At 37.4% G+C, this 16,578-nt stretch overlaps 1 protein-coding gene across 1 annotated transcript; it reads left to right on the forward strand.

Annotated features, from left to right (window-relative positions):
- Positions 1 to 2,419: 2,419 nt before the first annotated feature.
- On the forward strand, positions 2,420 to 7,438 carry LOC137747253 (aspartic proteinase-like protein 1). Its single transcript, XM_068487330.1, has 10 exons — positions 2,420 to 2,825; positions 2,960 to 3,098; positions 3,959 to 4,200; positions 4,357 to 4,584; positions 4,704 to 4,842; positions 4,933 to 5,003; positions 5,095 to 5,194; positions 6,052 to 6,112; positions 6,200 to 6,271; positions 7,002 to 7,438. The coding sequence occupies exons 1-10, from the start codon at positions 2,524 to 2,526 to the stop codon at positions 7,235 to 7,237; spliced, it is 1,590 nt and encodes a 529-aa protein (XP_068343431.1). The 5' UTR covers positions 2,420 to 2,523; the 3' UTR covers positions 7,238 to 7,438.
- The last annotated feature ends 9,140 nt before the right edge of the window (positions 7,439 to 16,578 follow it).

Consider the following 16,578-nt stretch of genomic DNA (forward strand, 5'->3'; position numbering starts at 1 on the left):
ACAAGTCTTGCTTTAGGAGCAAGTTTTTCAGCTAGTGTTGCTTTGACTTCTGTGGAGCAACTTATTATTATGATAAGGTCTATATGGGAGCAGCAGTCTTTGCCTTACGAACTCGAGGTTTGGAGAGTGGACTTTTCTTAAGCCATAGTTTGCCTATGCATTTCTTTGGCTAATATGGAGAAGGCAATAATGAATGAGATGTTGATCTAGACTTCATATCAACATCGATATGTTGTAAGTATCCTTCAACACTTGTGAAATTTCTAAGATTTTTTTAGTTTTCATTCCTCTGTGATAACTTGCTCATTTGGTTATGCCCATGTGTGCATTGAGGTTGTCATACTAGGCCAAATGGAGAAGATAAGGAGAATGGAGCAGGCCTGAAGAAGGATGGCACATCCTGAGGAGTCTTTGTGAAAATGATGCCAAGGCCTTCAAGGAGAAAGAGGTAGAGTTGGAAAAGGCAATAGAAGAGTGGAACGATGCAGAGAGCGGTTAAGAGATTGTGCAAAATGGTTATCTCAGCAAATTCTTAATTCAAAGGCAAATTACTAGATACTCAAGAAAGAGTTTGAGGCTTACCAAAACTTTTCTGAAATAAAGACGTCATCCCACCAAATCGTCATCGAATACGGATCAACTTGCTACTCTGCAAAGTAAAGCAAAAGGAGGATGAGCATTCCGCTTTTGCTTAACATATTAGGATGAGAGTGAGGCAGATGTGAGAGAGGCGTGGACATCCTTCGAGGAAAGAGGAATGCCCAAGTACAAGCAGGGTTACGAGGTAGATGATGCCCCTGATGCTGATCCGGATCAGGGTGATGACTATGAGGCTATACTGTCAAAAGAGGCAAATGATGCCCCTGATGTTGATGATGTTCATCTCGAAACCTCCATTATTCATTTTGATAGTGATGATGTCAATTTAATCCAATCCAAGTCAAGTGAAGAAGTTCTAATGTTCACTAGTAATGGTGTTTAAGTTTGAGTTCTGCTAAGCCCATCCCTTTGTCTTATTTCTCCACCCATTTTGAACTCATAATTTTATTGCCAAATTTATCCTTGTGTAAAATGACCTTCAAAGACCGAAAGACAAACCAATCATGTCTTGCCACATAATTATTAGTTATATAATTGAAAGTTTTAAAATCTAAAATATCAAAAACGTGAAAAAAGGAAATAAAATAAAATTCCCTATCCAATTAGAACCCCGATAATCCCCTCAACCTCCTTCCCTCACAACGATGTCGCCTGTCTCTCTTAGTACCCTCCATCGCCTCTACAACAATCAACCCAATAAGATCCCATTTCCTTGGATAATATGTTATTAGGGTTTAAAGATGCAATCTTTTTCCTCCCAAGTTATTCAAAATCTTGCCAAATATAGGTGTTCACATACATATCATATGGATGTTACTTGCATTAGTGGTTGGCAAAAACCAACTAAGAAGGGAGAGGCTTAGGAATAGACTAGTTCAGGGTTTAGGGGACTCATGGATATCGGAGCGGTTTTGGGGATGTGGTGGTGCTGCGAATGGTTGGTGACCAAGGCGGGGCACTGATTATTGGTGTTGTGTGGGATTGAGGGTGTTGGTACGTTTAAGATGGGGTTTTGAGAGGTGGTGGTGTGATTGGGCTGAGGATTTCAGGGTTTTGGTGGTGGCATGGTTGGGGTTTAGGGGGTTAGTGCGATTGTTCTGGGCATTTTTAGGGAGGGGCTGCTAGTGGTGATAATCATTGATTTAAGGGAACTTTAACGAAAAACTCCCGGTACTATTCACTTTAACAGAAAACCACATTTTTATACTGAAAAGTCAATCATGGTAGTATTCACTTTACCCTTTATTTTGTCCTTATCGTTAAAACTCAAAGTTTTCCAGCGCCTTTTATTAATTTTCCTTTGATTTAAAAGTAGTTCTTACGCTAAGGGCTTATAGAAAGAATTTACCTTGGGAGTTGTAGAATTTTGTTTAATGATAATGGTACTTTTTTAAACAAGGAAAAATTGAAGAAGAAAGATGTAGGGTTATTTTGGAAATAATGGTGGGTGAGGAAGGAGTTTATGTGTTTTTACACTCTTTAGGGAGGGTAAGAATATAACGTAGGTGAAGAGATAAGACAATGCGATGAGTATAGTAATACTCTTGCCTAAGGATTAAAGATGAAAAACAAAATAATATAATTTCGAAGGAATCCAATGTGTGACCGATTTTCCTTTTGTTTCATTTTTGATGGGCCGCAAATGGATAGAGCCCATTCACGGATAGAGCCCAAGAGTTATATCTTCAACAAAATGGATAGAGCCCATTCACCAAAAAGAAAAGATAAAGCCCACTACTAGTAGGTGCGTACTATTCACCAGCGCGTAATTTAGCAAACACCTATGAGCTCTTCGTCTCTCACTCACTGCTTCGAAATCTGTAAAAAAAGACTCACTCCTTTTCCGCTCCGAAGCCTCCTTCTTCTTCCTCAGACCGAATATCCACATTTCGAAAACCTTTAGGGTTTTCTCTTCGACTTCTCATGGAGAATCGAACTCTTATTTTACTACTATCCTTCTGCCTCTTCGCAGACGCTTCACTTTCCCTCACATTGTCGTCGAAGCTCGTCCACCGCTTCTCGGAGGAGGCCATGGCGGTTTGGGAGTCCAGAAGCGGCGGAAACGCGTCCCTGAAGCCATGGCCTAAGGGGAACAGCTTCAACTACTTTCAGCTTCTTCTGAAAAGCGATCTAAAGCGGCACAGACTGAAGCTGGGGTCGAAACGCGATCTTCTGATTCCTTCTCAAGGAAGCCAGACATTGTTCTTCGGAAACGAGCTTGATTGGTGAGTGTACTTCAGTTCCCTGTTTGGTTACTCAGGAAACGAAGCAAAAAATTTACTTTTTCTTGAAAAATTAGTTGAGTTTTAATGGTAGTTGTGTTAATTATTTGAATTTATTTATTTTTTTGGATTTTCAGGTTGCATTATGCTTGGATTGACATAGGGACACCGAATGTTTCGTTTATGGTTGCATTGGATGGTGGGAGCGATTTGCTTTGGGTCCCATGTGATTGCATACAATGTGCCCCTCTGTCTGCCTCCAATTATGATTCTTTGGTATACCTTTCCCTTCTCAAATTACTAATTATTTGGGTCGCATTTTGTAGCTTTTAATTTATTTTTGTCCAGTAAAGTTATTTTTCAAGTCTACTTGTCATTTGTAATTTTGTTTATTAATTATGATGATGTTTTTGTAATTTGTTTGGAAAATTGTCCTAACTGATCATTTTTGAAACCCCAATAGCTGAAGTGATCAATTTTTCAATATCATCGTTATTTGATTTTGATCAGTTTAGCAATTGAGATTGGATTTCTGATTATTTTAGCAATTTGAGAATTATGCTTTCTTGATTATTATTTGGTCTGTGAAATGTCTAGTTTGTTTCGTCTGTGTTCAAGTCTGGTAATTTCCTAAAAGATATAAAATCTAGACTTCTAGTAGTGTTTGACAGCTTAGCTTCCACCCCAAATTCAAAGATTTTGATTTGAAACTAGATAGTAACAAAAGAAGAAACAAGGTTATAATAAACTATGTAATAGCTAGAAACATGTGGATTAAAATTGTGGACACTTGGAGTGGGAAGAAAGTAGACTACTTTTGTAGTCCGATGACCAAACTCTGGGTTTCTTGGTTTTTTCTACCCACTCCTTGTGAGAGGACAGTAAGGTTACAAAATGATAATATCTCGACGGGTGAGACTTAATATGTAGTTCACCTCACTTAATCCTTCAACTCTTCCCATTTTTGAGCTTCCCGTGACCTCTTTGTACTGGAATACTTTCACTTGAAGCAATATACTATCTTTTGCTTGTCAAAAAAATTGTAGATACTAGCTAGTAACGGTAATGGTTTTAGCAGTTAATTCCAATGATTGATTGGCAGGTGCTCCCCAATATATGGAGCATCTATGGTGCAGGATAGGGATCTGAATCAGTATAGACCATCTTTATCAAGTACCAGCAAGCAACTGAGTTGCAGCCATCAGTTATGCAAATCGAGCACAAATTGCAAAGGTCCAGCAGAACCTTGCCCTTACATTGTTCAGTACAAGTCAGAAAATACTGCAAGCTCTGGATTTCTGATTGAGGATGTTTTACATTTGACATCTGCCAGCAAAAATACAGCACCTAGTTCTGTGCAGGCGCCAGTCATCTTTGGGTGTGTTTTCATTCAATGCTCTGCCTGTCTATTTTGTTTGTGACTGACTTGCTAGTTGGTATGCATGAATATCATAAGCGATGATTTGTTTGTTAGTTGTTACCAATGGTTGATTTTTTTTCTCTGTTTATATACTTTATTTTTCAAACAATGCAGCTGTGGTAGGAAACAAACTGGTGGCTATTTGGAAGGAGCTGCTCCTGATGGTGTCATGGGTTTGGGACCTGGGGAGATTTCGGTTCCGAGCGTACTTGCAAAAGCAGGAATGATCCAGAATTCATTTTCACTTTGTTTTGATGCCAATGGTTCGGGGAGAATTCTCTTTGGTGACCAAGGACATCTTGCCCAACAATCTACTCCTTTCTTGCCTATGGAAGAAAAGTAGTATGTGTCTCTTTAATTGATGTTGGTTTTATTAGCTTTGTGACTTCTAGAGCTGCTCATAAGTCATATTTAGATGCTCTAGCTTTAAAGGGTATAATTTCTTTGTTATCTTGCTTTAGTGTTGCGTATTCTGTTGGAGTAGAGCAATGTTGTGTTGCGAGTTCCTGTCTGAAGCAAACTGGATTCCAAGCTCTGGTTGACAGCGGCTCATCTTTTACTTATGTTCCAACTGAAGTTTATGAAAAAATTGTGTTTGAGGTGCTGCTTTTATTTTTATTTTTTTTTACTTATGTGGAATATGAATTTTATTTTAAAGGTTCCAAAACTTTGACCATTTGATGATAACAGTTTGACAAGCAAGTGAATGCTACTAGAATTGACCTCCAACAGTCCCCTTGGAAGTACTGCTATAATGTCAGGTTTGGATTTTACCCAAGGAGCTTTCTTAAAGCCTTTTTGCTTTATCTCATTTCTGTCAAACTGAATGTCTTGTTTTCTTGTGATGCAAAGTTCATTGGAGTTGCTTAACATTCCTACTATGAAACTCATGTTCCCTCTGAACCAAAGCTTTCTAGTCAATAAGCCAATATTTTCTGAGACTGTGGATCAGGTAAAGTAATTCTACTTCTTGAGGGCATAATACTTTCAAGGCATTTCATTTAGTTAAACTTGTTTAGATGAGAATCATTGAGCCTTGAGGCCAAAGAGATGCTTATCGACATGGTTAGCATTTATTCTTTTTACTTAGTAACTTGTGGCTATGTTTTCTATATTTTGAAAATTTATAGTTGTGTTCAATTCTTGGAGGAAAATATTTCTGCGAAACATATTCTTTCTTAATTGTCATAACCTGGGAAAAGATGTGAGATATTATCAGGCTTTTTGGAAAAATCTGTGCCTCGTGAATAGTTTTACCGCTGCTGTTTGAAAAATCGTTTTAACACTGCCTCCAGAATAGTTTTACCACTGCTTTTTGGAAAATTGTTTCCATAGTGCAGATCCAATTGGCCAAACTGTTCTAAATTTTGCTATATGTGTATGCTTCTGTATAGTATATAGGAGGGTAATTAACCTGGGTATGTTTGGATGAGGGTTTCACAAGACTCAAGGGATTGATGTCAAGCTACGAAGAAATGGACCATAAAATGTACCATGGAGGGGATTAGAGAAACCCATGTGGGAGGGATTTGCAAAACCCTACTTGGGAGGTGTCATCAACCAAACCCTCCCACATGCTTTTGTAATGCTCATGGAGGGTTTCTCTAATCGCCTCCATGTTACACTTTATGGTCCATTTCTTCATAGCTTGACATAAATCCTTTGGGTCTTGTAAAACCCTCATTTGAACATACCGAACTTCCGAAGTATATCTCAGCTTCATGCACTTGTAATTTATATCTTTTAGGATTTATTCTGTTCAAGGGCTTCAATATAAAATTTATAAATACATTGGAATTTTGGGTGCAGAAATATACGATATTCTGTTTAACTTTAATGCGGACAGATGATGAGTATGGCATCATTGGACGTGAGTAGACCTCTATGCCTGTTCCACTCTCTTGTTCTCGTTCATACACACTATATTTTTATGACCTGGATAGCATTTATGTAACAGAGAACTTCATGGTGGGTTATCGCCTGGTTTTTGACAGGGAAAATCTGAAGTTTGGTTGGTCCAATGCCAATTGTAAGTACCTAAAATTTACTGCTTATGCTGACTTGAAGTTTTAGTTCTTTCAGCTATACACTTTGCTTCTCATCGACTTGAACTGGTTTTGAGAACATGTAAAATCTTTTTTTTTTTCTTCATTCAACATGCAGAATCTGCGGACTTGTGTGAAGAATGGCTCTTTAGATATGATATTATACAGTCAAAAACTTAAAAGTAGAAAATTGTCAGAATTATGGGGATGATCCTGTATTGTTAGCTAGCTTATTGCATGTCACTCTGTCGAAACTGGTTAGGAGAAATTGATGTAGAGACCTCCGGCCTGACTTTTAAGTGCAAATTTGGGCAGGTTTTTCCCTCCGTTTCTGTTCAAAATTTATCGACCTGCAAGCAGGACTTTGGTCCAAAAAGTGGGGCAATACCCCGCCTCCAATTCACAATAAGTAAAATAACAGTCGGATTCTATTGACCTTTTTGTTACCTAATTTTGTGCAACAAATTCATTATGGTTATGTTAACTTGATTTCTATGTATACTGATTTCTCATTTTAATTAAGTTTTTACATTCGATTTTTGTTTGAAACAAAACCTTCGGATTGGGTTTTTCATGTTTGGATCGTGGATCACCTTATTTTAAATACTACATCGCTTGGATTACAGATAAATTTCTACTTAAGGTTCTTAATATCAATGGCCTCCAAACCCCCTCTTCTATGCATGTGGTAACACTAGCGCTTTTATTCTGCAGGTGAAAATAATATTCACGGTAAGAAAGTTAATCCCGCTCTATCGACTAATGGGTCAACAAGCCAGCTCCCAGTCCCAACCAGTGAGCAACAGAACATCTCCAACCCTCACACCATTGCACCGGCCATTGCCAGGAAGGCACCCTCCAAACCCTCTGCAGCAGCATCCAGGCAAATCCCTCTTCTGCTCTGCTTGACAAGTTCTTTACTATTGCTAATGTGTCTTTTAAATCATTAATCGTACCTAGTTGAACCCTTCGCACGTGTAAATAAATTTCTTTATACTATTATCGAGCTCTCCGAAATTCGAATGGCTTTTACTATTCCGGTTGGTTTTTGTATCGATGAGCACTGGGAAGATCTCCTTTTGTTGGTGTATCTACTTTGGGTTGGTAGTTACCTTTGTTTCTGTAGTGTTGTGCATTTTTTATGTTGCTAATGGAACACGTAACGTTGTTTATTAGCTCCCTAGATTTGATTTATCTTAATTTTTGTCATAATATTGACAAGTATCCCAACTAAATTTTGTGGTCGGCAGATTAGATTCATGGATTTAGAAAATATTTAGGAGATTCATAGATCTAATTTCCAATGAAAGTGACGGGTCCATTTAATGTTGTATTACGTATTCAGATAGGAACATTGACAGACATTATAGTTTTATTTTTTAATGTTGTATTATTAAATAAACACTCTGAAAGTCAAGAAAATCATCGTTCCAGGATCTGGTGACTGCTTAAATTATGAGGTAATTACACTAACTAGATTGAGCTGTGTCGGAATTTCAATCCCATGGTGGAATCTGGATTCCGATCTTGATACATTTATGGTTTGAGGATATGATTGTGATGGCTACGCGAGTTCTTTAAGAAAAAGATGATCAGATGGATGAGTTGTTCTTCTAGTCTCTTTCTTTGCTACTTGCTAGTTGATCATCACACACATAATTTAGCGACTGTGACACATTGGTTATATAAATCTCACATTCTAAACACGACACTTTTATTAGGAGATCTCATAAACTGAGACTCAAATCAATTAACCGTGATGATTGGTAAATCTCGTATGATGAGGCACGTGACGTGTAATTAATGAGTAATTGTGGCACATTCATAGATCTCATATTGAGAGGTTTGCTCCGATTTACGAATTTGCATTTGGATAGTTGAGGTTAAGATTTATATTTATTTATAGTTATACTATTATTTTTGTTACAAGATTTTTCATTTCTACCAAACCCGTTTTTGGCTAAGGCAAGTAGGTTGCCCCTCTTGCAAGAAGCCTACTCATATGTTTCTTGTAATCTTGTGGTCAAGTTATTTTTCTAAATATTGGCTACCAACTGCATCTAATGTCTTGTTCCCTTCACATATTTGTTTGTATAAATAAAAATACATTTTATTCTTTACGTTAATATGATTTAGGATTTGGAATATTCACTTTTGAGACACATTTTGACATCAGTTTTTGTGGGACTCACTTTGTAATATATTTCAATGATTCACCCGTCTATTTTTTATGTCTTATCTCAAAAATCATGCCTATAAAAAATCACCAAAATATGAAACTATTTGACCGTTGGATTAAGTTTAGTGTTTCTTTGTAGAACTGTATTCATCTTTTTTTTTTTTACTACAAATGAATATTTTAATAGTTTTGAATTTGTCTAATTTTTTGCAAAGATGATCTATGAATAATGTATTAAAATATAAACGATTTGAATTTTTGAATTACACTACAAGGTAAGCCCTACAAGACGTGTGTCAAAAATGTGTATTTCCGAAACCTATATATATATATATATATATATATATATTGTCAATGCCTCACCACTTTAATATTGGGAATCTTCCACAGTACCTAAAAACCATCCTCGAAATGAACTTTGCAGAAAGGGATAAGAAATAAACCCTAGACGACGGAGGTATATGTCATGACCCGTACGTGTGAAGCCATGCATGCATGCACCAATAATGAGGCCAACACTGAATAATGTGTGTTCCTTCGATATTTATATACCTACCAGAATAAAGGTGCCACCTGATGTTATAAAAGCTCATAATAATTGGTCGACAAAGTTTAATAATTGGTTGATAAAATTTGGTGACGAGGACACCAATTTATAGAGATATAGCACACAGTCCATTAGCCAGCTAGGCATGACGGTAAGGGACATAGTTATGGAAATTATATGAATATGGCACCATTCGACGCTTTCATTGGCAGGCCCCGATGTTTGCGGCTTTACACTTTCTTCCCTACTGATAAGTACTTATATGAGTTCGCGAAGGAGGAAGTGAATGGTTTTTCATTTCGACACGATTAGAAGAAGATTAGACTCTCCTATAATCCTACCATTTTAAGGAGGATTTGAATGGATAATTTTAACATTTGTCTCTTTAAGTGGTCATAATTTTATTATTTTTCTCTTTAATATATATTTATTTTAATATTATATATTTCGGTTTCACTATTAGAAATAAGGCGTTGTCCTACGAATTTTGTCTAATGAACCGCTTTTGATCAGGTAAAAGGACTTTACTCGACGATTTTTTCAGTTGGTAAGGCAAAGCTGGTCAACATTTAGTATTTACTCAAAATCTTTACGACCAAAGGCAGTCGTAAGGTAAGGTCAAATTCAATGGGCAACTTTTTGGTGCCCAACGGCCCAGCTCATGGGCACAAGTGTCAGGTCGTTAGGAAAAGACCTACAATGACGTGGAAAAAAAATCCACCAACACGAACTTTGCTTGACGATTTCTTTGTGGTTGCCGGACGGAATGGTTTGTCAGGCAAACCCTTATTTATCAAATTGGTATGTGCCTTCTTCTTTTTATTTGTTGAATAAAGTTTTATTGAATGTGTGATTAATTAATTTTAAATATTGTAGGTTTGTGATTGGATTGGAAAAAAAAAAAAAATTAAAGGAAAGGCATGTATTTGTCTCTTAACTATAAATTAGTAAGTTTGAGTTTGTTAATTGTGGGTTATGTGAAATTTTGAGTTTGCATGTTACTGAAAAATATGTAGCTTAGGCAATCATTAGTCTAGGAAATCATGGTGTGAAATTTGTTAAAATTGTGTTCGTTTATATAAAATTAATTATGTTCATTAACTTCGTATTATAAATTCAAAAAAATTTAGACTCGTTTGAGAGTCTGCTGGATGCGTGTGTAGATGGAATATGCGGCTTCGCGATCTAACTGATTCTTGAATTGTCCATTTCCGACAGTTCGGAAGTGCACTAGTATGTGTTTAGTGTTTGCAGTAAACATGGCTAAGTTTTGTTTGTCAAAAGTTCAGTTGTATCTCTTTAATGTTCTTCTAGTGCATACTATCCGAAACCTTTTCGAAGTACAAAGCAACCACATTGTTCACCTACCATTCAAGATGTCAGGTGTCTCCATGTCAAATTATCAAAGAGACGGGCCAAAGGCCGCTTCCAACAATATCGATATTGTCCCTAACTTATTAACTACCACCTGCACAGTTCGACAGGTGTAGGGTTTTATCAAAAGGCCTCAGAATTATTTGGAGAGGAGTTATGATATTTTAACTCTTTTTTTCTCAGAGATATGGTTGATATGGGATATTTCAACATGCCCTTTCACATAGGACCCATTTAGTGGGTCCCACGTGAGAGATCCACACATCGACAACCACGTGGAGCTAAGGGGACTAATCCTACACGCAGGGCCAAGAGACCCATCATCATCATGTGGGGCCAAGGGGACCCACCCATCACATGGCAGTACGGGCCTGCTACTTGGCTCTGATACCATGTTAAACTATCAGAGAGACGGGCCAAAAACCCATTTCTAACAACACCGATTTGTTCAAAATTTTTGTTTTAAGACCATTTAGCTCACCTCTCATATTACTAGCTCAATCATAGTCTTGTCTTCGTTACTAGGATATACTCAAGTTTGTTGTAACAAACAATCTCTCAATGACCTTTCCAAATTTGCTACTAGCTGTAGAGGAGACATATTGAGACTCAAAAAGCTTTAAATTATTTCTCCTCTTTTGTTCACATAACGCAATATCATGACTATTTGCTCTTTAGTTGAAATATCAAGTGATTCATCAACCAAAAGAGAAAAAAAAAATGCACCTTCAATATCTTTATTGATTGCATCAATTGTTTCTATGGCACAAGCATGGACAAGATCTTTTTGAATATCGGAAGAAATATACTTCAATATTTTTAGAGCATTCTCAAACACAACCTTCTTAACGATCATTAGTTTAAGATAATTCCCCCATTTCTTTATTTCAACGATTCATCATGGCTACAAAAGGAAGACCTTGTCGCAACAACCATCTAGTGCAATCAAGTGTGCCACTCAATAAAATGTGATAATTAATGTGAGCTTCATTGGTTTTCTTGATCAAAAAGGCAAAATGTAGCATCGCTTGTTGTACCATACTCCAATCACTCAGATAAATCAAACTAATAGGTGATAAAACATCGATTGTCCCTTCCTTATAACTTTTCTTTGCATTTTGTGGGTTTAGGTTAACAAGGACCCTTTTGTAGATAATGTCTACAGATTGCTTTGCGAAAATTAGGCTTATAATCAATCATTCGAGGTCTAAGTCTAGGTTCTACAAGAAGATTAGTCAATATTTCATCCAACTCAGTGACCTCACTTTGTTGTGAACTACTCAGAATATTTAAGGGAAGATTTTGGACTAACCGGATTTGAAGGAGGATTACCCAGAATATTCGAAGGAGGATTTAAGCATTGTTTCATATAGTATCGTTCCATCACGTAACTGTATATAAGAAAAAATAGTCTTAGACTCTTAGTCCTACAATCTAATATGACTAATAACTAATTAAACAACAATTCAATTAATCAATAATCATATCAAATAATCAATGACCATATTAAACTATATCAATTAGACAAAATTTCATATTAAATTATCAATTAGGGATTTAAATTTGAAAAAAAAAAAAATAGAGATTTACCTCAAAATTCGTGATTCTTGGTACTGGGATTGACAATTGACGACGACGTGGAGGGCGATGGCCTATGAAGAGGGAGTTGGCGCATGGCTAAGAGGTGGTGTCCTATTGCTTGGAAGTTGGGCCAATACTGCCAGAAGCTTTTGCCTTCTTTTTGTCTGGAGTCCATGTCCAACTCACTAATTGGTTGTATAAGAGCAAGCCCAGCGTGGGCTATAGCTCGGGGGACAGTGGGCAGAACAAGGGCCCCAAGGTCGGTGGGAGGGCTCCAGCGTGGGCTAGCCCGACCGAAGGTGGAGGCCTGAGCTTCGGGCCCATGGGGAATTGCCAGCCCGAGAGCCTGAGGGCCATGTGACGTCAGGCAATATTAATTTTTTTTTGTGTCAGGCGCGTGCACCCCACTCGCGCGTGGGGTGTCACATCCCGGCCTGGGGCGGGATATGACAATTGGTATCAGAGTCAATCCCTGGCCGGAAATGTGCCGACGAGGACGTCGGGCCCTTAAGGGGGGTGGATTGTGACATCCCACATCGCCCAGGGGAGTGATCCTTAAATGTATATTCCCATCCCTACCTAGCACGAGGCCTTTTGGGAGCTCACTGGCTTCGGGTTCCGTAGGAACTCCGAAGTTAAGCGAGAAGGGGGCTAGAGCAATCCCATAATGGGTGACCCACTGGGAAGTTGCTCGTGAGTTCCCAAAAACAAAACCGTGAGGGAATGGTAAGCCCAAAGCGGACAATATCGTGCTACGGTGGTGGAGCGGGCCCGGGAAGTGATCCGCCCCGGGCCGGGATGTGACATGGGGGCGGGTCGTTGACACAAAATCAGAAAAAAAAAAACCTTTGTCAGTTACCGTTGGGAAGCCACGTGGCTTCCCACGGTCCGTTAGATCTCAACAGTTATTTAATTTGGACCGTTCGATCTCAACGGTAAAAAAAAAAAATAAAAAAGTCTTATTTAATATCCACCGTTCGATCTGAGATCAACGGTGGATATTAAAATGCTTTATAAATAAAAAAATAAAAGAAAAAATAGTTTTAAAATTAAGAAAAGTTACCGTTGTGACACGTGGCACAATCTGGAGTGTTGGAATTCAAATTTTTTTTATATCCAACGGCAGAGATTAATTAATTGAATAAAAATTAAAAACAAATTCAAAAAAATTCAAAAAAAAATCTGAAAAATCTGAAAAAAAATTGTGAATAAGGAAGCAGAAACTATGAATAATGATAGAGATCTTGAGAAAATTGGTGTGAGATTTGTGAGGATGGATGGTGGATTATATAGAGGATTCATAAAGGATTAGGTTGTACATAATGCCACGTGGCATGCCGTCATTCGTTACAAATCTGATGGAAATCTATCCTCAAAGATTGTGAACAGATTATGACACGTGGCATGCCGTCATTCGTTAAAAATCTGATGGAAATCTATCCTCAAAGATTGTGAACAGATTATGACACGTGGTGCGACGTGATTGGTTAATAATCTTATCAGAAATCCATCACCAATAATTGTATTTTCAGATAATGACACGTGATTGGTTAATAATCTTATCCGAAATTACAAATAAAATTATTTTGTATTATTTAATAATACTTCGGATAATGACATGTGGCGCAACGAGAACGATTAAAAATCTTATCCGATATTACAATTAAAATTATTTTGTATTATTTTATAAATAAAAAAAATACTAATATTTTATTGCCTATTGCCAGGGCTATTGAAGTGTAACGGTGGAGATGCAAATTCTATTGCCAGGGCTATTTACTGTTCATTAAGGGCAGTTACTGTTCATTAGGTAGATTGAATAGTGCATTGCCTGGGGGGAGGGCTCCAACGTTGGAGTTGCTCTAATGGGGGACTAGTAGCTCCCCATTATGTTATATATATATATATATATATATATATATATATATCAAGTTTCTCATCTTTTTTTTTTCTTGAGTCTAACATGACGTTGCTTTGGCTTGGGTGTTAAAAAAAAAAAAAAAAAAAAGAACAGCAACAGGGAAGATTGCAGGTTTTTCGTGCAGCTTCAAAGGAATTAGAAGGCGGATTATTGCTTTTAGGGTAGATTTTCGACGACAGAAGGTGTAGCCGTACCTTCTTACGCCTCTATATAGTTTTGCCGATGGATGTAGTCAATCCAACTCTTTGATACCTAATTCTATGTAGCAGTTGACCCTAAAACCTACTTCGCCTACATGGCGCTCAGGCTGAGTAACTAATGAGCTAACTACGTCATTCGGTTGAATACGGGGCTTGCCAACTCGTCGGCCGAGTTCGACTGGGGAGAAAAATGAATGTTGATGTTATGGGCGCGCTGCTGACTTCTTGATCTCATGACTGCGGTCGAGGAAGGAACACGTCTTGGCCTTCGAGTTCTAAAGTATGAAGACAAGGCTGCTAGTTCTGCGAAGTTCAATATCAAATTCGACTTTCAGTGTGCCAAATGTAGTAACCTGGTAACACCTCACTTCGTCAAGAAGGCTGATGAGATGACCTCAAACAAGGACTTGGAAATCCTTGTCGACTGAGACTTGGATAAATAACCAGTCGGTCTCAAAGCAGTGCTGTTTATCCAAACTGAAGGTGCTTATCGGTCGGTTGGTTCTACGGCTCCAGTGTTGTTTATCCAAACTGATGATGTTGCTAGTTGCCTCCACAATGTTGTTTATCCAAACTGAAGATGTGTTGGTGGGGAAAAAGAAAATAAAAATCTCAAGATGTTTGACAGGTTTGCGTAGGGCAGTTGTGTGTTGAATTGGAGGGGCCTTGAATGATGCACCCCGCTCTCTATTTATAGTAGCGATTTCCAAATTCACTTGGACTGGAATTGCTCATCCCAATCCAACTTGGCCACGACCGATTCTAACCTCTATAGGACTCTAAACCAAGCTCTTTAATCATTCAAATTCATCCCTTGAATTTCGGTATCTTTTCTGATTCAGAAGCTTATAACCTCTAAAGAATCCCTCTTGCATTAGGATTCGACCATCTTACCTTTATCCAGGCGAAAATCATATTCTGATAGGACTTGGCCAAACTCTACTGGGCTCGGCCCATGTTAAGATATTCTCGATACTCCTTATTGGATCGAGAACTCCAGGCTCGGCCCAAAATATCATTTTGGGTCCAAACAGTAGTATATTCATTCAACAGAAAAGAAATCTTAAGATATACCTCTATCATCGATCTACTTAAGATATATTCATTCAATTTAAATAACTTCATATATCATGCACTATGTATACCTAATTAATTTGGCTTTTGATTACATAACCAAAATTGACTTCCATTGAAATAGGACGAGAAAATTCAACCATGCAATATTTTACTTTATCCAACCAAAAGGTTTTTCTTCTTCCCCTTATTTTCAAGGTAGCTAGATTTCTTAGAGCAAACCGACCAATTTAATTTAATCAGATATAAATCTAATCTAAAAAAATCCCAAACTGTTGGCGTGACTTAAGAGCAAACTCCTAATTAATTAAATTGTCAAGCCAATCCCTTCTCTCCTCCAAAGGGAACGGATTGATGGAGGAGCTTAATTAAACCTTACTTAGATTTAGTTTCATGGTGGTTTCAAAGGACAACGTTACAAAGATCTAATTTTTTAAAACCAAATTAGCAAATCAAATGATGTGGCTGTTGATAATTGAATTATTACTCAAGTGTTGATTAACGTACTTATTTACTATTGGTGACACATCATTTAGTTTGCAAATTTGATTTACTGGATAATGCTAAGAAGACTTGATTTTTAAATCAAATAATGTGTCACCAATAAGAAGTAAGCACATTAATTAACGCTTAAGTAATAATCTAATCATTATCTACCACATCATTTAATTTATAAATTTTGATCTTTCTAACATTATTTTAAAATTTTTAATTTCCCTTAACATTACTCTCTTTCAAATGCTCATAATCAGAGGACTCACAATCCTTGCTGCTACCTGCCAAAGCAGTCATGCACATTTGTAGCTTTAAATTTCATTTTTTTATTCTTTATCTACTCTCTCTGTTTTTTCAAACAGTCGCACCGCCCAATCACCAGTACACGTTCACAAGTGGACAGTTTGCTAGTGAACAAGTATATGAATGGTGTCACCACCAGCTCCATTTTGGAGGTGATTTGGCCACCTGGCTGATAGTCAACCGTTGATATCTGTGTGGACCACCAAGATCTCTAACGTGGTAGCCGATGATGCCTTTGATTATTTGTTAACGTGGTAGCCGTGATGCCTTTGATTATTTTGTGGAATATTTTTGTTATGAAATCATGCGTGTTACAGAGAGATTCAAAGTTTCGACAAAGCGTTACTCTCAAACTTTAAATGTGTTGTTTACCTTTTCTACTTTCGTGTACCTAAGCATTGAAAACTTTCAACACTCAAAAACATCTGGGTTTAATTTGCTGGAGAAACTAGATGGCTAGGGGCGGATCCATTCATGAATTCAGGTGGTCTGGGGATAACTAAGAAGTTCTGATATTTTTGTATGTTATATGTTAAATAATAAACCTAAATAAAATATAACCCAAATTCTCAATACAAATATAGTTTTATTTAGGGTAAGTTACATAAAACTATTTC

The sequence above is a fragment of the Pyrus communis genome, chromosome 1 (assembly GCF_963583255.1).
Source record: "Pyrus communis chromosome 1, drPyrComm1.1, whole genome shotgun sequence".
Taxonomy (NCBI): domain Eukaryota; kingdom Viridiplantae; phylum Streptophyta; class Magnoliopsida; order Rosales; family Rosaceae; genus Pyrus; species Pyrus communis.

Excerpts from the sequence above, each read along its gene's own strand:
- LOC137747253 (XM_068487330.1), top strand. The coding sequence starts at position 2,524 with ATGGAGAATCGAACTCTTATTTTACTACTATCCTTCTGCCTCTTCGCA. Across the intron at positions 4,201-4,356 it reads CAGGCGCCAGTCATCTTTGG|CTGTGGTAGGAAACAAACTG; the intron begins GTGTGTTTTCAT and ends CAAACAATGCAG. Across the intron at positions 4,843-4,932 it reads ATGAAAAAATTGTGTTTGAG|TTTGACAAGCAAGTGAATGC; the intron begins GTGCTGCTTTTA and ends TGATGATAACAG.